This window comes from Squalius cephalus (assembly GCF_949319135.1).
Source record: "Squalius cephalus genome assembly, chromosome: 25".
NCBI classification, from domain to species: Eukaryota; Metazoa; Chordata; class Actinopteri; order Cypriniformes; family Leuciscidae; genus Squalius; species Squalius cephalus.
This window is the reverse complement of record NC_137146.1, coordinates 25,895,857-25,918,279: the sequence shown is the minus strand read 5'-3', so window position 1 is coordinate 25,918,279 and position 22,423 is coordinate 25,895,857. Positions and strand designations below refer to the sequence as shown.

The 22,423-nt window shown below is 37.5% G+C and overlaps 1 protein-coding gene across 4 annotated transcripts in view; it reads left to right on the top strand.

Annotated features, from left to right (window-relative positions):
- Window positions 1–22,423, top strand: part of ccny (cyclin Y) — a 58,943-nt gene that overhangs the window by 22,427 nt on the left and 14,093 nt on the right. The window contains exons 2-6 of one of the 4 annotated variants that reach the window (XM_079863449.1): window positions 12,351–12,425; window positions 12,880–12,900; window positions 20,457–20,491; window positions 20,843–20,866; window positions 21,204–21,307. In XM_079863449.1, the coding sequence (XP_079719575.1) occupies window positions 12,351–12,425; window positions 12,880–12,900; window positions 20,457–20,491; window positions 20,843–20,866; window positions 21,204–21,307 (259 nt within the window). The remainder of the gene's footprint in view (window positions 1–12,350; window positions 12,426–12,879; window positions 12,901–20,456; window positions 20,492–20,842; window positions 20,867–21,203; window positions 21,308–22,423) is intronic. The other 3 variants (XM_079863450.1, XM_079863451.1, XM_079863452.1) reach the window with 3 other exon arrangements.

The following is a 22,423-nucleotide window of genomic DNA, read 5'->3' as shown; positions in this document are numbered from 1 at the left end:
TATAGTTATTTTACATATCCAGCCGTTTCAGTGGAATCCCATTGGATCCCAGTGAATCCCAATGGAATCCCACAGGAATCCCAGTGAATGGGAATTTCATGTGAGGGCGAAAGATTTCTCAGCTGGTTCAAATGAACTTCTGTTTGAGCTGTGCTTCATACATCGTTCATCATACACTATTGACAAGACTTTTTTTGCAATTAAAATTTCATCGTAATTTTGCTAATTGGTTACACTCTAGACACTTTAGACATTCTATAAGTAACTTTTCAACTACGTCAACTAACTCACATTAGAGTATTAGTAGACTGTCAGTAGACTGTTAGGTTAGGGGTTGGTGTTAGGGTTAGGAGAATAAGTTGATTTGCAGTTGCCAAGTTACTTATAACAGTTTCAGTTTAGTTTATTACAAGGACAATGCATATTAACATGACAAGTCAAAATATGCCAGAGTTAGCCAAAAGGCTAGTTTTCATCTGCAGTCCTAGGCCAGATGTACAATAGGCAACCTAAAAATACAATGTAAAAACAACAATTTAATCAAAACATAACAAAATATAACAGAATACAACAAACCCTACAATTTCCAAAATCAACAGAGAGAAAAAATAAAATAAAAAAAATCAATCAATGTTGACATATTTGCATGCTAAAAAGCCAAGTTTTAAAAGAAGAACGAAATCCATTATAACTATTTAATTCTCTAACTGACGTTGGGATGTCATTCCATTCTTTAGAGGCTTTAATAGAGAAGGCAGACTGACTAAAAGCAGTTTTCCTGAAATTAATAACACAGTCCCTTCTAAAAGTACCTCTAGTGAGACGACTGTTTTCCGATCTTAAACTCAGAAACTCACTAAGAGGTGGTGGGGCCAGGCCATTAAGAATTTTATAAGCTAAACAGCCATTTGAAAACTTAACAAAGTTTTCCCAACTCAACAATTTATATTTGGATAAAATCTTACAATGATGAAAATGACGTGGTTTCTTATCAAAAATGTTAGCGTTTGTTTATATATAGTCTGTATTGGGAGCAAGGTGGAGTGGTTGGCCTGAGACCAAGTAGTTAGATAATAATTCATATGCGAAAATATCATAGAGTGCATAAACATTTTGGCAGCTTGGGTAGACATAGAATTCCTGATATGTCGAAAATTAGATAAATTAAATTTTATTTTCTTAACAGTATTTGAAATCTGAGAATTAAACTTAAGTTTGGAGTCAATGATAATACCAAGATATTTAAATTCTGAGACAATTTGAATTTTTTCACCAGTAATAAAAATGTCCGGATCAACTGCAGAGTTGGTGGTTTTACTAAAAAACATACCAACTGTTTTGGAAAGATTTAACTGCAGGCTACAGTGGTTTAACCATTCACTAATTTTAACTAATTTTAACTAATATCTGCTAACACAATAAAGTGTTAGCAGATATTAAGCAGACCGTCTACTAATACTCTGATGATATTTAGTTGACATTTAGCTCCAAAGTTACTTCTAGTTAGTAGAATGTCTAAAGTGGACTATTGAAATAAAGTGTAACCTGCTAATTTGACAACTGTATGTTGTTTGGGCTGTTTTTGGTCATGGTGACTGCCATTTTTGTTGTATGGAAAACAGCAGCTTGGACATTCTGCAAAGCTTCTCCTTTTGTGTTGCAGAGAACAAAGACTGTCATAAAGTTTGCAACAACATAAGGGTAAAAAAAAATTACAACCTCTTTTTGGGATGAAATATATTTTTTTTAATGATTATCTCTTTATTAAATCCCTCTTTCCTGGCCATCTGCAAATGTTTGGATTTTGGTCCTTGTCTGTTGTATTGCCTTCCTTCAGAGTTCCCAAATAATCAAGTGTGCACACAGTTGTTGTTTTTTTCTTTTTTTTTTCTCGAAAAGAACCATTGTTTACAGAACAACAGCTTTCAGCGACCACTGAAACATTATGTCCAAAGAGAGGATATGATGTCGTCTCCTGACAGGAAGTGTGACAGGCCACAGATGGCTCATTTGCACCAGATAATGACTCAAACAGAAATACCATCACCATCCAACTGTCTTTCCCATTAGACTTGGGGCACACGGGTTGATTGAAGATGCAGACACAATCTAACATATTTGTTATCATAGTTGATTTATGGATGTTTGCGGTCGTTGCAGAAGCTCACTGAAAGCGCTGTTTGTGCAGAGTACAGTTCAGGTTCAGTGCAGGGTCACAGTGGGGAAACAGCAATCGGTCTCGGCTCTTATGTCACTTCCTGTCATACGAGGATGTTGTTGTGACCACCCTGTGTGTTTGTGGTTGTCCATTTCACCCTGTTGAGGATCATTGTTATTGTTAACTAAATCTTAACCTATTAAAAATATTTTTTTAATTGAATTGATGCTGAAAAATGTGAAAAAAAATGCATATTAATATAATTACAAATTTATATAAATTAATATAATATGTAGTTTAATATTAATATATTAAAAGTTAGTTGGAAAACTAAAAAAAACCCTCTTTTTTATATTTAGTAAAGTTTAAGTCAAAGTACTAAGATTGATAAAACTGCAATAAAAATGAACAAAAGCAGATGAGGTTATTGAAGCCGTCAGACCCGTCACCCTGCATTATTTCAACTTCGTTTTAATTCATTTGATTATGCTGTTCGCAGTGCTTTATGGCATTGTAGTTCTTTCCCTCAATAAAGGCCATTTTTACATACTTTTTTGCTTCAAATCAAAGTTTGTAATGTTATGATTCACCTCGTAGCTGGTTGACTTGGTTCATACATGGCATGCTGTGCAGTTTATAATGAATACTTAAAAAGAAAAAATTATAGTGAAAAGTACTGCTGGCAAAAATAATTGTATTAAACAGTAGTATTGTCTAATTCAAAGAGTGGAGTCCACTTATCAATTAATTAAAATTAAACTGAAAAAAAAAAAAAAAAAAAAAACACTACCGGTATATATATATATATATATATATATATATATATATATATATATATATATAAATAATTAAAAATATGAATAAATACCATGATAGTAGCCTACATAAAATAAACTGGCACAAATGATGGGCATAGTAATAGTGATGCTTGCCTGGCAATCCCACTAAAATGAGTTGATGTTGAGCTGAGAGAGTAACAGTCCAGCTGTCGCAGCTCTTGCCGGCTCTATTAGTGAATTAGTGATTGGTATTGTCAAGATTTGCATCCTCCCAGTGTGAGTGAGAGAGAAGCAGGCTAGTGTCTTGTGTGAGTTCATTGAGTTCAGTGTTCAGTCTCTCAGCATCAGCACAGAGTTCACTGAAGCCTGAACACCTCCATTATGCTGCGTGTGCTCTCGGATGCTTTCCTCACACATCTCACACCCTGGAGACTTTAAAGTGCAGCTCACTGGATGGCAAAGGATTTTCTGGGTTAAAAAAAAATGACCCTCAATTTTAAAAACAAATCAAAAGTGTTGCATACTGTGCAACAAAAACAAAAATGTACATACTGTGCATGTATTAATTAATAATGTATGTTAATATTAAATATTTGCATGCAATAATATTATTATAAGAATATTGAATTACCCATTTAGCAGTGGGGCTGTTGTTCTGCCTAGAACTTCTGGTTACAGTATGTGTTAATACATGTATACAATTTAATTCTAAAGTTCTTTACTTAATATTGATACTATATATTATTATTACTATTATTATGATTTTTTTTACAGTAAGTAGTGATTTATTATTTATTTAGCATGAAAATTAATATGTTAAATAAGCTATTACATGGGAAAAATATGTTCTTATTTAAACGGCGAGAGGAGAAACAGCAACTGCAGAGACTGAGAAACATATTTCACAGTAGTTAAAGGCAAAGCTAAATATGAAATGTATTGTAGTGTGTTTTTTTATGGTTATTTAAATTAAAAGTTGCTAAATGTTTTATCAAGTCCTGTAATTGTTGTTAATAAATGGAAATTAAAACAGTAGTCTAAATGTAAAAGAAATGTAAAAGAAAAATTATGCTGTTCAAATTTGTTAATTGCGTCAAATAAATGTTGAATGGCTATATCACACTGTTTTTAATGTTAGGATTATTCACAAATCTAATTATTAGATAATTAGTTAAAATTATAATATATTTTGATCCCCCATTTGGTATGTTTATCTTGGTGCCTTGTATGTGCATCACTTTAAACAGTTTTTGCTTGTTTTTACAAGTTGATGGATACATTTAAATGATTTGGATTATAGCTCTATTTCCACCCACTTTTATGCACATTTTGCATAAATTAAAAAAATGTGCATAAAAAAGTATGTGCTCAATTGAGGATGATACACATTTGTTTTATCCAATAAGAAGACGTGCATAAACTATGATGGAAACACATTTACCAAATAAATCCCTTGATGCGCAAAAAAAAAACCTTTTTAATGAAAAAAAACTTGCGCGACTTTGCCTAAGCAGTGGATGTGATTGGATATCTGGACAAACCAGTGGACTAATTGCATCGCACAGAATCTCAAATGTTGGTTTGATCATTCTGAAATGCCTGAGCCAAAGTCTGTCATCAAAATTTGATTTGTTTTAATTCCCTCCCAGAAGCTTCTCAGACGACTGCGAAAGTCATTTGTGGTGAAGGAAAAATGAGCCACAGTTGCTTTCCCGATTGCAGCAAGTTCCATTTTTATTAGATATTTTGCGGCAATTTCGCAGGAAGTGATTATTTTGTTCTCTTGAACACATGGGATGGTATCACTGATTTATTCACAAAAGTTTTATGCAGTATTCTAATTTTGCGCCGAAGTTAAATTCACAACTTTTGGGTGGAAACATAACGATTGACTGAAAACATTGTCTCAGAATTGTGTGTAAACGGTACAACCCTCCAAATCCATTAAAGACACTGAAAAGAGAGGGTCGTCAATGGAAAAGTGCAGTTATGTCTCATGAAAAAAGGAAGTACATGTTTCAAAACTTCCTTGAGTAAGTAGCTCATGTGACAAATGGACTTTTTTGCTCTTGTCATGTGGCTCTGGGTCAGTGTTTGGGAATTGCGTATGAAGTCCAGGTGGCACTTTCCAATGAGGGCTTTGTGTGTGTGTATATGTGTTTGTAAGTATGTTTTTGTGTGTGTTTGCGTGCTGTGGGCATGATGCCATAAACTGTCCTGTAATCTCGCCTCTGACACCAGCTGTACACACACTGAAGGATTTATTATCCCATCATCTTGATCTTTTATTACTATATTTTTCTCTTGTCTTTTTATTGATTTATGGAAGTATATCCACATTTTAAATGCCTTTTGATTGTATATTGCTTTTAAAAATGAATTGAATTGATGGTGAGTTAAAATTGTTGCCTTTTTACATTTTTAAAAAGGTCCCAATTATGCCCTTTTTTAAAGTCTTGATTTAGTTTTTTTCCATATTTGACATTGTTGCAGCTCCTCACTTCCCAGTCTGTCAGTAACGCTCTGTTTAGTTCCTGTCTCTATGAAGCCCCTCCTTCTGAAAAACACAGTGTGCTCTGATTGGTCGGATGGACCAGTGTGTTGTGATTGGTCAACCGGAAATGTCACGCCCCTTACCATAACTGCGAGTTTCAACACACCACTAACTAACTCAACCAGGCCTTGTCCCTTTTTGTTTTTGCGAATGCCTTGGGCGGGAATTATTTAAATTAGGAATATTGTGACGTGTTCGTTCTCGGAAGAAAACTCAAGACTACAATGGAGGCGTTTCAGGAAGTTCAGAAACAGTGACACTGGTATAGAGAATAACTCCCGCTGGAGGGACTTTGTGGTTTGTAACTTTGCAACTTTGTAACTCAGTTTAGAGTGTATTGTTGCTGTTTGATCATGAGTTTGTAAAAAAGCATAATATGACTAAATATAGACTTTTGTCTAAAGCAACTAAAAGCATAATTTTTTTTTTTTTTATTATTGGAAATAAAATAACACTGTTCCAGTCGTGCATGAGTTTATTGCCTTCTTGGGAAAAATAAGTAAATGATATTTGAACTAACCCTTTAATATTATGCGCAGCCGCACACTGTCGTCTCCCTACTCTTAAAGCTGAAACATAAAGCAATTGGAACAAAAAAAAAAAATCATAATTTTAACAGCCAGAAAAAAGTAGCACACTTTTGATTGCAGTTCTTGGAAAAGGTTGTTTAAATTATTTCATGTCCCTCGACTCCCTCCTGGTGAAAATGAGCCCCCTCCAAACGAGAGAAAAGACAGTCAGTCGACTTGTACAGATCAGATGGGATTTGTAGAGCTGATCCTTTCTTTCATTGTGTTGTAATGCACTGCACAGTAAATCTGGATTAACTTCATGTCATTCATACATCTGCATGGATTTCCAGGAGTAGATCCTGATATCAGTCCCTGAGGATATAGGCCCATGTACAGGCAACTGCAGCAGGCCAGTTAAAGTGGATTTCAATTGACTATCAATGTATTTATTTTTCATCAGCTGAAAATAGCTCTGAAAGTGATTCTAATCGTATTATTACTCTATGCTGTTATCGTTGTATGGTGTGGCTATTCTCTTAGAATTAGAGTCTGTCTCTTTTTTTTAAACTTTATGGTTATAGTTCTCGTTCTTGCTGTGAATGAGCCTTTAAAGCAACATTATGTAACATTTTTTACCTTAAAATAATGTTTCCAAAATCGTTTCTGTGGTTCATCAAGTCATAACGGTGAAAGGCACTTGTGCCTACGCTTTGCAGTCCTTTATCTGCTATAACCACACTATGTAAGATTGCCAGATCGGGTCACGTTTCTGTAGTTCTAATGAGACATAAGAAAACTACAAATTTGACTTGCTTTACGGCAAGCGTTACAATAGACATTATTTTGTTTTTCTTCGTTTCTGATGTCGCAATTTATCATACTTTCATAAAATCATGCATCATACTCTACCTTGTCTGTGGACATCGTTCATTCCAAAGCCGGTGCTGGATAAACAGTGGGTGTGCGTGCGACAGTAGGCTGCGGTGGGCTAAATGATTTACGACAGCGGTAATGGACAATATCGCTTCCAACCTGTAGGGGGACCGTGTACAGCATGTACACACTTGTTTCGGCTATGATTTTGCTGTCCGAGACCAATTTTGTAAAGATTTCAATCATTATGATAGCCTGGCTCCACCCTCCTATGTATTTCCGCTCAATTTTCATTTTCCTTCAGTACGCGGGTTTTCTCCGGCCAGTTTTTACTTGTCCAATCAGCGAACAGAGGGAGTGGCAGAGAACGATGACGTTGAGGCTGTGCACTAGTTTGAGTTGTAGTTCAGTAATGGCGGCGGAGAAAGATGCGAGCGAAGCCATTCGGTCCGTTGTGGCAACGCTGCCGAATATCCAGAAGTTAAAGCCGGAGCAAGAACAATCTTTGCTGAGTTTTGTTGGAGGCCATGATGTTGTGGCCCTCCTCCCCACGGGGTTTGGGAAAAGTTTGGTTTTCCAGCTCGCTCCGTTAGTGGGGAATGAGTTGGCTAAGGCGAACGCTAGCGATTGGTTATGGCAGATCCAGAGTGGCTCTGGGCAGATCCAATAATTTTAAACTTCAACAGAGTATCCGCCTTAAAGGAAGTTAACGCTTGTCAATGAAATGAAATGTATGAGAGTCTGGTAGGACCAGGCTATCATTATGGCATTGAGTCTTTGTTTGCATGATATTGGAGAATACTGAATCAATAACCTTTGAAATGAATCTTCCAGAATGTAATCAGGCATTGACCGAAAACATTTTTAAATGGGTTGTACCAAACAATCATTCTTTTACCATTCAGTTTCTATTAAAGTGGATGAATTAGTTTTTTTGCTGTATGATGGGCATGAACCAGTGAAATCACCACCACAGCACTATTGCTCACACTGAGCTGAACAGATTTGGCTTCTACATGCTCTGCAGAGGTGCTGAGTTAGTTCAGAACACTACTTCTCATCTTTTGAGCTTCACGTCAGCCATGAAACCCCAGTTCCTCCCGCCCAGGGATTTGCAGACCCGTCTGGGTGACAGGAATGAACTTGGCAAGGCTGATGAGATTGAGAGCTGACAGCAGGCGTTGAGCATGGGATGTTTTTGTGGCCTCTTGCATGGAGGAGAAAAAGAGCATTTCTAACTTCCATATTAAATATCTATTAAAGGGTTAGTTCACCTAATTTAAATAATGTGATTAATTACTCACCCTAATGTTGTTCCAAACCTGAAAGGTCTTCGGAACACAAATAAAGATCTTTTTAATGAAATCTGAGAGCTTTCTGTCCCTCCATTGACAGCTACGCAACTACCGCTTTGACACTTCAAAAAGTTAATAAAGTTAATGAACAGATTGAATTAAGGCTTTTATTCACATGAAAACATTGATCAGCAAACATAAACCGTAGCTCAACCGAACCTGAATGATGCGCGATAACAAACCTCTTGCTGAAACTCAAACGTGATGCGTAGCACAAGAATGAACCTCATTGGTTCTTGCTGAAGCTCAAACATGATGCGTAACACGAGAATGAACCTCATTGGTTCTTGCTGAAGCTCAAGCGTGATGCGTAACACAAGAATGAACCTCATTGGTTCTTGCTGAAGCTCAAGCGTGATGCGTAACACAAGAATGAACCTCATTGTTTCTTGCTGAAGCTCAAGCGTGATGCGTAACACAAGAATGAACCTCATTGTTTCTTGCTGAAGCTCAAGCGTGATGCGTAACACGAGAATGAACCTCATTGGTTCTTGCTGAAGCTCAAGCGTGATGCGTAACACAAGAATGAACCTCATTGGTTCTTGCTGAAGCTCAAGCGTGATGCGTAACACAAGAATGAACCTCATTGTTTCTTGCTGAAGCTCAAGCGTGATGCGTAACACGAGAATGAACCTCATTGTTTCTTGCTGAAGCTCAAACGTGATGCGTAACACGAGAATGAACCTCATTGGTTCTTGCTGAAGCTCAAGCGTGATGCGTAACACGAGAATGAACCTCATTGGCTCTTGCTGAAGCTCAAACGTGATGCGTAACACGAGAATGAACCTCATTGGTTCTTGCTGAAGCTCAAACGTGATGCGTAACACGAGAATGAACCTAATTGGCTCTTGCTGAAGCTCAAGCGTGATGCGTAACACAAGAATGAACCTCATTGGTTCTTGCTGAAGCTCAAACGTGATGCGTAACACAAGAATGAACCTCACTGGTTCTTGCTGAAGCTCAAGCGTGATGCGTAACACGAGAATGAACCTCATTGGTTCTTGCTGAAGCTCAAGCGTGATGCGTAACACGAGAATGAACCTCATTGGTTCTTGCTGAAGCTCAAGCGTGATGCGTAACACAAGAATGAACCTCATTGGCTCTTGCTGAAGCTCAAACGTGATGCGTAACACGAGAATGAACCTCATTGGTTCTTGCTGAAGCTCAAGCGTGATGCGTAACACGAGAATGAACCTCATTGGTTCTTGCTGAAGCTCAAGCGTGATGCGTAACACAAGAATGAACCTCATTGGTTCTTGCTGAAGCTCAAACGTGATGCGTAACACGAGAATGAACCTAATTGGCTCTTGCTGAAGCTCAAGCGTGATGCGTAACACGAGAATGAACCTCATTGGTTCTCGCACGTCAAGCGAACATGCTTGAGCTTCCGTTTACCACAACTGATGTGTGTTAATGAATGTTACATGCAAATAAAAGTTAATTACTCAATTAGTAAGTTACTTAAATTCAAACTGTTCATCATATGAAGCGATCGAGTCTCTTCAGAAAATTTGGACTAAACCACTCGATTCATAAGGATTAGTTTTATGAATTTTTGAAGTCTCAAACTTAAAGTGGTAGTTGAAAAAAACAAAGTAACTGCTTGATTCTGCAGCAAATCATCTTAGTAGAACAGCAGAATGATTAAAAATGATACGGCCACTGTCATACGCAAGTGAGTGGCCACTGGCTGTCCATCTATTCTAGTCCTGGATGTCCTCTTCATGTGGCTTTGCTCTTCTTGAGTGTGAACATGCACATTTGTCAGTGACTGCAGGGGGAATGTTGACAGCAGTGGGCACTGATGCCAGGCAGACTCTATGGCTTCATGCCAGCCTGTGCTGTCCAATGAGCCGTGCCCGAGACAGGCCACAGCTGGTGCTGTGCTGTTAACTGGGCTACAGCCGCAATTCGGGACAGAAACATTCAATGACCTAATTCAATATTTTACAGTATTGATTAAGAATAATTATGAGCTATTGGCTCATATCTTTTATATCCTTAATGCCTTTGCTAAAACATTTATAGAATGTAAAATACCACATAGGGCCTCTGGAAACATTGTTACATTGAATCACTATTTTGAACTGATCTATTGAAAAGGATAAACTGAAATTAACTTTTTGAGATTTAAAGCTGACTTTCAGTGTTTTTAGAGCCAAGCCATTGGATGTAATTTAAATTTATAAATATATGCCCGTCTTAAGCCTAGTCCCATTTCCTATTATTGTTAAAAATGGTATATATTATTAAACTGTTAAAGTTTTATGATTTTGTTTATTTATATTTAAATCAACTATTAAAAAAGGGAAATTGGAAAAAAATTTTTGGGAAAATTATAAAATAAAACCGATTTCATTGGGCCCTAACATGTAGTTTTGCACATGCTTGAAAGATACAGATTTGTACATGCTCTAGTGCGCTTGGTAAGTGTGTGTGTTAGAAGCTGTTTCCCGAGTGTGAGGAAGTCATGGGGTGTTCAGACCTCCTCCTGTTCACAATATACTGAGGGTGGGTCTCAGGAAAAGAGGAAATGACTCAATCCCATTGAAAACTGTGGTTGCCACATGTTCTGCCATGAGTATGCACTTTTTTCTTCTTCAATAAAACACATTAATATTACAGTGTATGTGTCCAGCTGCCCATAAACCTCTCTGAGACCGGCAGCACATTCACAGTTCTCTGGTCTCCCCTCCACTTTTTCATCCGTATCCACCTTTCTCTCCCACACAGCTCCATCTTTTATTAATCAGTCTTTCCTCTGCACCTCACAGCGCTTCATACGTCTCTCAGTCGAGGCTCATTTGAGATTCAAGTGGCTCTTCCGCATAAAAAAGACACGGCTTCAAAAGACTTACAACACAATACAGCTGCCTGCTCACGTGGCTGTCTCTGAAGCGGTTATTTCACTGTCACGATCATGTTCAGTTTCACAAATCTCAAACGCTGCAGTGAGTGATGATGATGATGATGATGATGATGATGATGATGATGATGATGTCTTTAGTATTGGCTGTTGTGGTTTTAGAGGTTCTGGGTTCCTTGTTTCCTGGTCGGGGTGTGCCACAATGCCAGTTTCCTCTGATGACATCATGTGTGTGTGTGTGTGTGTGTGTGTGAGTGTGTGTGTGCGCACATCCGTCTGAAAGTCAGAAGGAATCTGTGCAGAAAGTTTCTTAAATTAAAAATTTAAAATAAATTCTTACATAAATTAAATAATTAAATTAAACATAATTAAATACTTTAAAATTGTTTATTCAATTAAATATAGTATTAATATAAAATTTACTTTAAAGTCTGTATATTGATGATGAGTAGAATTGATGGTAGGCAACAATACAATAAAATAAAATATATTTTACAATAAATGCTATAAACATTACTATAATATAAATTTTAATATAAATAAGAATAAAAATAGTATGTATATTGCAGTATATGTACTGTAAAATTAAATACAAATGATTATGGGTTTTAGTCCCTCATTCAGAAATAGTGCACAAATGGTCCACGGTTCCCATGACCATAAATCTGCCCCCTAGTGTTGGTATAATGGCATAGCAGAGTAAACACATACATATTTCTGTACATTGCTACTATCTTTGCAGCATGCAGTATTGACATTTTTTTGTCATCATTTACTAGCAGAGTATGCTAGTGTTGTTATTGTTATTAAATAAGATAATTAAAAGTCATCTTGGTTAATTGAAAAAAAAAGCTGTATAATTATACTGTACAAGTATAACAAATATTAGAATGGAAAGTAAAAAAATAAATAAGTTGAAGTACTAAAATGACTTAAAATTGAAATGAAATAAAAACTGAAATGAAATTTAATGAAACATATTTACAAAAATATAGCACAACTAAAACATGAACTAAAAATGAAAAGCTAAAAAAAGCTAACTCAAAATATTTATAAATACTATAATAGTATATAAATGACACTGTTCTGAACAGTCAGTATTTTGCTTCATCGAATTATTTTATGTCGCCATTTTTCAAGGCTGTGTGTATATAAATAAATACTGTAGCTTGCCTGACGAAATGTTTCCCGATTTTGATTATTCTAATAATACTCAAATAGTAACTCGAGTCTTTCTCTTTTTCTCTCCTCAGAGCTCAACATGGAGTACAATCCTTCGGACCACCCGCGCGCCAGCACCATCTTTCTCAGCAAGTCTCAAACAGACGGTGAGATAGACATGATGAGTGGGACAGTCTCCCCTTAAGACTGGATGCTGGAAGGGAACGTTAATTAAAACGAAACCACGGTCAGGATTGCTTCAGTCGGATCCAAGCGAAGCGCACAGATGGCCCTAACTTAGTCAGACCAAACATTCCCTCCTCAGAGAAAACTTTCAATAATAGTTTGATTTAACACGATACCCCTGGGTGATGATGCTTTATTAACTGTCAGCTCTTCCCAGTGGGTGATATTTCTACCCGGGCTAATGTTATGATATTCTCCTTGTTTCTCAGGGAATTGTTATCGAGATGTTTTTTTGTGACTCTGGTCTATCAGACGCCTCATGGTTCCAGTGACAAAACACAATTAGTGGCGTATGAACTGTGAAGTCAGGGACGAGTAAATGTCAGCCTTGTTATCCATGCTCAGATTTAATTTAGAAACCTTCTTGTTTTTCAGTTATTTTACCCAACAAGAAAGGTACGTTTGATCTCAGCGTGTTTGTTAGTCTGCTGCTGTGTTGTGCTGAAGCTTTATAGATTCAGAATGCCTGTATTTTGATTGTATGCTGTAAGCTGCTTTTTTTGTTCAGGAAGCTACTTTTCATAAGCAACAAGCTACTCAGTTTAACCGCAGTGAAGCTCTACCCTTTGTAGTTAGCTACACTACAAGCTAACAAAAAAAAGTAGCTAACTACATTGAAGCTGCTTAATGGGGCAACAGCTTTTCAGATTAAAGGGGTGGTTGATTATGATTTGACTTTTCTAACTTAAGTTAGTGTGTAATGTTGCTGTTTGAGCATAAACAACATCTGCAAAGTTACGATGCTCAAAGTTCAAAGCAAAGGGAGAGATTTGCTTTTAAAGAAATCGCTTTTTAAGGACTACAACAAACGGCTGGTAGAGACTACACGAGCTTCCTCCCGTGTTAGTGACGTCACCAACCCTAAAATTTACATAAACCCCGCCCCCTGAACACGATTTATAGATTATCAAGACAGAATATGCTAATCAATGACTAGAAGATAACTACACATCAGCTACATAAATTCATCAACTAACCATTCAGAAATGTCCTGTTGCTTCTACATGAGTCTCTCCATCGTTGACTCCGTTGACATCATCTGACTTTGAACATAAAAGGCTTAAAGTTTTTGAAATTTTCAGTGCATGTCTGTGTGAGTCCAAGCTGTTGAAGCTCCGCCCCCTGTGCCGCGGAGCTCATTTGCATTTAAAGGGACAGACACAAAAACGGTGTGTTTTTGCTCACCCTCAAAAAGTGACAACTTTAACATGCTATACACTCACCAAAAGGATTATTAGGAACACCTGTTCAATTTCTCATTAATGCAATTATCTAATCAACCAATCACATGGCAGTTGCTTCAATGCATTTAGGGGTGTGGTCCTGGTCAAGACAATCTCCTGAACTCCAGACTGAATGTCAGAATGGGAAAGAAAGGTGATTTAAGCAATTTTGAGCGTGGCATGGTTGTTGGTGCCAGACGGGCCGGTCTGAGTATTTCACAGTTTGCTCAGTTACTGGGATTTTCACGCACAACCATTTCTAGGGTTTACAAAGAATGGTGTGAAAAGGGAGAAACATCCAGTATGCGGCAGTCCTGTGGGCGAAAATGCCTTGTTGATGCTAGAGGTCAGAGGAGAATGGGCCGACTGATTCAAGCTGATAGAAGAGCAACTTTGACTGAAATAACCACTCGTTACAACCGAGGTATGCAGCAAAGCATTTGTGAAGCCACAACACGCACAACCTTGAGGCGGATGGGCTACAACAGCAGAAGACCCCACCGGGTACCACTCATCTCCACTACATATAGGAAAAAGAGGCTACAATTTGCACGAGCTCACCAAAATTGGACAGTTGAAGACTGGAAAAATGTTGCCTGGTCTGATGAGTCTCGATTTCTGTTGAGACATTCAGATGGTAGAGTCAGAATTTGGCGTAAACAGAATGAGAACATGGATCCATCATGCCTTGTTACCACTGTGCAGGCTGGTGGTGGTGGTGTAATGGTGTGGGGGATGTTTTCTTGGCACACTTTAGGCCCCTTAGTGCCAATTGGGCATCGTTTAAATGCCACGGCCTACCTGAGCATTGTTTCTGACCATGTCCATCCCTTTATGACCACCATGTACCCATCCTCTGATGGCTACTTCCAGCAGGATAATGCACCATGTCACAAAGCTCGAATCATTTCAAATTGGTTTCTTGAACATGACAATGAGTTCACTGTACTAAAATGGCCCCCACAGTCACCAGATCTCAACCCAATAGAGCATCTTTGGGATGTGGTGGAACGGGAGCTTCGTGCCCTGGATGTGCATCCCACAAATCTCCATCAACTGCAAGATGCTATCCTATCAATATGGGCCAACATTTCTAAAGAATGCTTTCAGCACCTTGTTTAATCAATGCCACGTAGAATTAAGGCAGTTCTGAAGGTGAAAGGGGGTCAAACACAGTATTAGTATGGTGTTCCTAATAATCCTTTAGGTGAGTGTATAAAAATATCTGTGGGGTATGTTGAGCTAAAACTTCACATACACACTCTAGGGACTTATTTTACATCTTGTGAAAAGGAAATTATACCACCCCTTTAATGTATTTTTTTTAAAATCACAGCAGCATTAAACACATTAATTTACACTCAATTTAGTGCCATTAAGGGGTTATGCATGTTGACAGTGTTGTTAATTCTGTCCTGTGTGTCTGGCTGCGCAGCTGTTTGTGTAGATTTGTGTATGCTATGCTGTCATCTGTAGGCCTTTAGTGCTGTATTTTAGATACATAGTCATTATATAGATGCACATATTGTCAAACTGCTAATCTGAGGATAGTCATTAGTCATACATTGGTTTTGTTATTTGTGTTTGTGTACGTGAGGGGTGTCAGACTCTAGGGATTTCAAAAGTGAAATGCGTCAAAAACTGGCTCTTCATTTTCACCTGCAGTCTCTCAAAAACATATGAGTCAGATTTTAACATATCGCCTGTCAGTCAAAATAACTGGCTCCGCCTACAGATATAATAGAGGTCGCTGAAAATGAAATCATGATTTCACAATGTCAAATTATCTTAAAGCGAATCATCTGGTTGCTAAAGGACAGTTATCTTATGGTAAAGATGTCTTTCGTTGTTGCATTTAAAGGAGAACTCGGCAACTCTAGCGAACTCTAGTCACTTCTTCGCTGATTTTTCCTTTTGTTGTCGCATGTTTTCCCCACGAGCTGCTCCCAACAGCTGTGGGGGGGTGTATATTTCACAACACGGTCGTAAAAAACTCACTTGCGGCGGCCTCCTCCCCCTCTCTACCGCTGCTCATGTGCGTTTGTTTTGATCGGAGCAAGCCAACTGTATCGTGTGGAGCTATGTCTACCGAGGTGGGTAATCTGGTAATACATCATACATGCGTGTGTGTTTATGTCGAATTGCCGTAAAGCAATTCGTGTTTCGTGCTCGTTCTCGTTCTCGCTTCTCACGAGACTTCCCATTTCTATCTTGCCGGGACGGTAGTCCCCAAGTTGCAAGGTTGGTTTTCCGCCTGGGAACGCTGGGGGGAGCAGGGAAAGTCACCAATATCACCAGAACAGGTTGTTTAACCATCCAAATGAATTCTAGACAGTTTTATTAAGTTTAAAAATTACCAAGTTCTCCTTTAAGCAGTTAAACAACCTACTGTACCAGACACACCAAACCGACATCAAAGAACTAGCAGCGATTGTGGTGAATGTGGTGTCACCTAGGGTTGGCCAATTCTGGAATCGGATACTTAAATTCAGGAATCGGATACTTGTTATAAAATTCTGATTTCCTCTCATCGATTCCTTTCTGTCCATTTTAATATGATTTTAAACCATTCAAGCGCAAGAAGACTTGCGCGCTGTTTTCTGTGATTCGCACACATCCAGAACATGCCGCCTCTCATACTGAATACTGCGCGCTTCCGCGTCTTTTTGCACTTGAACGGACAAATACACACAAAAATGTGCCAAAATATTCTCGTAAACACAGTCGGTTATGTCTTAAGTGAACGTAAACAGTTGACAAACGCATAACAGTATATTGGATCCATGCAGCTTTTAAAGTGACAGAAGCCTAAAATTCCTGCTGCCGTATCTATAATAACGATAATCAAACGACAAAAGACAAAGAGACAATTCAGTTGCTGTTCTTGACTGAATCATTTTTGTTACTATATTTGTAATGTATATTTTATTTATAAAGTGCAGTGTTGTTTTACATTTGATTACAGTTTCTCTGGGTTTCTACACAGACAGACAGTTTTTATACCTGAACATCTTAAAACAGTTTATTTCAATAATATCTTTGTTCAGTTGTATTTATTTGTGCAATTTCTAATTTGTTTCTTTTTTGATTACTGAGTGTTTGTTAGGCTAGTTGTTTTTGCTATGGTATTTTTTTAAACCATAGGCAAAAGTTCCTTGTGTAATTGTTTTATAGATGTTGTAGATGGTATTCAGCTACAATGAAATGTTTTGCAATAAGAATTTATTTTTTTTTTTTACCAGATTGGAATTGAAATAAGGAATCTATCATAATCGGAATTGATAATCAGGATCGGAATTGTTAAAATTAAAACGATACTCTACTCTAGTGTCACCTCATGTCTGGGCCAAAAAGTTGAGCTTGAACACACAGCAAAGACTACAGCCAATGACCAACTAGCATGTACATTCTGCGTCTGTGTGAGAGGAAATAACTTTCCATACCAGCAGGTGGCAGTAGTCTGTATTCGTCATTCAAAAAAGGAAACCGAAAAAGCTAGGACAAGCAGTGCGTACCATTTTCACACCAGTCTCGCTAATCACTCCTGCTTTTTTTCTTGTGCTCTGGTTGGCTAATCTGTACAGCCAATCATAGTGATCTTTCTCATTGACGGGCTCAGTCTTTTTTCAATTTCGCAAATTTAACATGCTCAAGCGGCCAAAAATCAAAACATGGCGTAAAAAGCCTGACATTTTCTGACCGTTGTCTTGGTGTGTCTTGGCCTTTTATATGTAAATGATCTCTGTTATGATTGGTTAACCTCTGGGCATCATCATACCTTCATCAAGGCAGACATTGGTCTGTAAACATGTGAGCACAAGTTTGTGTTAACGTTAATACCGTAACAATTTCTAAACAACACTTTTGTGTTTTAAATAACCTTTGTATGGATGTCAGAGTAGGTTTACATAGTAGTACGTATGTCTACACCAAACTTCATTCAACAAAAAGCAAAAATGGCAAATAAGTAGAGAGGTTTATGAAGCTTTGATTGTGAGCAAACAACATTTTGAAGGTCTAAACCCCCTTAGCAAATATCACAGCACTGTTTAATAGGTTTGTGCAACTGCTGCATGATCATTTTAATGCGCTTTTGTGATGTTATCAGTAGATTTTCTCATTCCTAAATGGCACAAAAAGACAAAATACACTGGTTACTTTATGGTCAGTTGGTTTCTTCCCCTCTATGTGATGTAAATGTCATTATAAGAATAGTACATACTGTACACACACAGCCAGATGTTTCTAACCATGCGTACGCTCAGCTCGCATATGCGCCTTACGTTTTTTCACACTAATTAGTTTGTCCACAAGGTGGCAACACTGAACCCACCTATTGTTTCAGAGTCGAAAAAGAATGCGCTCATATGAAGGCTTTAAGAGATGCACAACTCTAATTTAAATGAGTATAAAGACATTTTTATTGCTCATGACTTCTGGAAAGAAATAGCACAGACACTGTACAATGATGATACTTTCTAGCGTGCATGTGTCAAATGCCTGTGTTCATTAGGGGTCTGCTATATCATACCGTCCACGATAACACCCGTATAAATTTTTACATGATCAAAAAGTGTCATATCGCGATATCAATGATATAGTGACGCGATGACGTATGACACATGCGTCTCTCAAAATGGGTTGCACAAGGCAAGCGTCAAGGCGCACTCATGCGTTTAGGAGTCGGGAAATGACGGAATTGTCACTTGCACAATCGGGCCAGCAGTGCATCGTAACTAAAGTTTATCATTTTCATGTCTTTTTAAGTCATATCAGTTTAAACATTCAAGCAATGTTTTTTCCAGAATTCGCGTACTCTCTGAGAAGCCGCGTTTCCATTAAAGATTCGCGCAAAACTTTTGCGATTTTTTTTTTTTCTAAATATCGATAAAAAACTATTGCGAAATGACGGCGTTTCCATTAACCGATGTTATGCGACTAAAACGTCATTTTTTCCTCTCGCAAAAATCATGGCAACAGACGTTGGTAAGTTTATATATATATCACAGCCACGTACCGCACTAGACGTTATTATTATTAATGGAAGGAAACGTAGGCGTGTTATCCAAGCTAATGGCAAGGAAAGACCTTATACTGTGTCTGTGAGCGGCACATATGAAGTGTTTCTGGGTTTTTCTCACTCATTTCTGCTCCGAGGTCTTGATTGTGGCATTTCTTTGATGTTTAGAATCCAGTATTTCTGTCATTCTTTTGTCTTTTATGAATTAAATAAAGAACTCCGTCTCGTATTCTGTCCAAACACACCGCGTCTTCTAAGTCAGGTGACCTGTAAATGCGCAAAAACTGTTTCCATTGCAGTTTTGCGAAATATTACTTTTTCGAATTGCCTGAAAAACCACCTCATGCGAGCGTAAAAACTTTTTTGCGATAAAAGCGAGTTTTTGCGAAATTGACGTGTTTCCATTGAGCGTATTTTTAATTCGCAATTTCAATTTGCGCAATTTGAAGGGTAATGGAGACGCGGCTAGAGATGGTTATCTCTGCGTACACATACAGTAAAGTCACAAACAGCTCGCGAGTAACAAAAGTTCTTTTTCGCGGATTATATCGCCTTAACGAAAAAAAAAAAAAAACCACATAAAACGCATGTGACAGTGTGACAGACAGTATAATGAAACAGTAATGGATCCGTGCACTAGCTCTAAAAGTGACAGCAGCCATATGTGTCTGTCAATAATGTTGTCGTCAAAACAACAAAAGATACCTTTAATTGTAAGGAATCAGAATTAATATGTATTTAATTTAGTCAGGACTAAAAGACTATCAGTATTATTTTTCATTTGATTACTTTATTCAGTTTCTGTATTATTTCTGAATACTATTGTTAGACCTATCCAAAAAAAAATCTCTTTATTTGTTTTAATTTTTGCTACTTTTATCAATTTAATTCAAAGATTGAAATCAAGCTTCCTTGTGTTGTGTAAACTCTTAACAACAAAATTACGCCATTGTAAAAACGCAATGGGTGAGCAAACATTTAAGTGAGATTAATGTAATAAAAAGAAATGGTCTAAAAATTGCCCATTGGGCATTTAGCTCATTGGAAAAGGATGGAAAATGCCCTTCATTTTGTTTGCACTTATAAATGCTGCTGCCTGCCAGCTGCAATCACCAATAAAATGTTTTTTTTTTTTTTTTCTATATCATCATTAATATCATTATCGCAAATATTATTGAAATATTGTGATATTATTTTGAGGCTAAATCGCCCACCCCTAGTGTTCACGCTTAAATCAAATGGAGTATACTTTGAAAGGCTATAGCTGCATCCCAAATCACATACTCTCTTGAGTATGTACTTATTCTGAATAAGTAATTACTTCATGAGTGCTAAAAACTTATTTTCTGTATAGTATTAATGCAATCTGGACGTACAACATTCGGCAGTAATTTGCCAAATCTTAATTTGGCAGTTCTTGGCTAGAATAAGCTCCAAAGTGGACCAGACTTCATGCTGATACTCAAAAATAATAAGCTTCTTTTTTTTTTTTTTTAAAGTTGAATTACAACACATTTCATTTTCTTTTTCATTTCTCTGCCCCCCGAGCTGTTGATAATGAAATACAGACCAAGACCTCAGATTATTAGATGCTTCACACTTAATGTTACTGACATCACAGTAATTGTGGCCCTTGTCTTTTTGTCTTACTCTTATTAACTGTATCGACTGTTGTGTTAGTGTTGGTAATTATGCGTTTCTCTTTACAGTTCGGGAAAAACGGAAAAGTCTGTACGTCAACCATGTAAGTAGCAGCAGCAGCTGCGATGACATCAGTGGTTATGTGTCTTCTGGTAGTGCGATTCTCATAATGCTTGTGTCTGCAATGAAGATATTTCCCTCAAGTGTCACAACACTCGAATCCAACAGTCAGCCACCACATGAGAATGCACAAACCAATATTGCATGAGTCTCTGGGCTTGTGTTGCATCAGTAACTGCGTTTCTTTGCTGTTCAATGCTTTAATTCTATATAAATGATTTAATATGCATGGCTTGATTATATTCATTTCATTACCGCACGCTCTTCATACTAAATTTGCTATGACTAGCTTATGCTTTGTTCCTATTTTAATGTCTTTTACTTGCTTTGCAAGTTAACACACATTGCGGAGTCAAAGGTAAATATTTGCTCATTGCTCTATTGATTTTCCTAGATAATGTGTCTGTTTTGACATTTTAATGATTTATTTGCATTATTAATGTTGCTTATCAGTTTGATATCTTGCTAAACATTTTCTAGTAAGTTGCATAATACATTACTATGTTTGTGTTGTACTGGATTGGGATTCTCACCCACACTAATGCACACATTAAGTGAGAATCACTCGGGTATACATGAGATGATAATGGCTTCTTTGGGGCTGCAGGTGGCCTATTTTGCAGCCTGTTTGCTGAAAGTGTGTGTGTTTGAGAATAACTGATGTTTTAGTTTGCACTCTGTGTGTCCTTGTCCAGCAACATCCGTCTGGTCCAGTGAGACGCAAGTACAGCTCCTGTTCGACGATCTTCCTGGATGACAGCACCGTCAGCCAACCCAACCTCAAATACACCATCAAATGGTACTCGAATCCACTGTGTAACAGTTATTGAGCTGTGCATGATTGGTATATCTAACGCCCTGTTTACATCTGTTTTGGTCTGTGTGTCTTTTGTCCACTTTCAACCACTTCTGTCCTGATTTCTTCAAGGGGAGGGTCTATGGGAGGGTAAATCTATGGGCTTTTTCGGATATTTCGATCTGATGGACGAAATAAGCTCGTGAAATTGACATATGAACGCGCCTGGAGACGACGGAAAAACATACGGAGAGCAGCAGCTTTAGTTTCTGCTCTGACCATGGCGAACGGTGGGAGAACATTGTGCTTGGTATGTTTTTCGTCTTCAAACCAAACTTGTATCTTCAAAGTTTAAATCACATCTGACTATCGCGCTTCCCATAATGTTTACGTATTAGATCAGTAGGCGGAGAGTTGACGGTCTTTTGTGGAGGTTCGAACACATTCGACCACATGAGCGTTTACACTGCGAAAGCAATCCGGTCGAATGTGTTTCCGACTACCTCTGGAAGTGGTTGAAAGTGGGCAAGCTCAAAACGTTTTAGACCCCGTTTACAACTGTATTTAGCGTCACCCATTTGTGATCTGATCGACAAAAACGCATCTTAATTCCAGGTGTAAACAGGGTCTAAATGAGCTGAAGCGGTTTAAAAAAATTCCTTTGAGGATGTGGAAAGAGAATTTTGAAAGAAAAACCTTTGGAAATTGTGCTTAATAACTTCTTAGGTTGTATTGTTAAATAATAACCATTGGTATGATGAGTGAGTTTGACATCTGAGCTGATTCAATAAGGACGTGAGTTGTCTGACTGATTCAAACCAGTGACTCCTCTTTTTAATTCCATATAATTTGCCTTTCTGATCACATTCAATGTCACTTTATGGATTTAATAGGTTTAGGTATGCACCATTTAAAGTTCTGATCAATAATAAGCCAATAATAAATTTCATTTTATGGCTAATAACCTATAATGGCTGCTACAAATTCTATACTGACTGAATTAAAAAAGTAATAAAACAAAAATCTAAAATCAATGATACATTATAATGTATAGTATCAAACATTTACTAAATATTACATTTAACAGTGTTATTAAATTATTGTTTTTAAATACTTAAA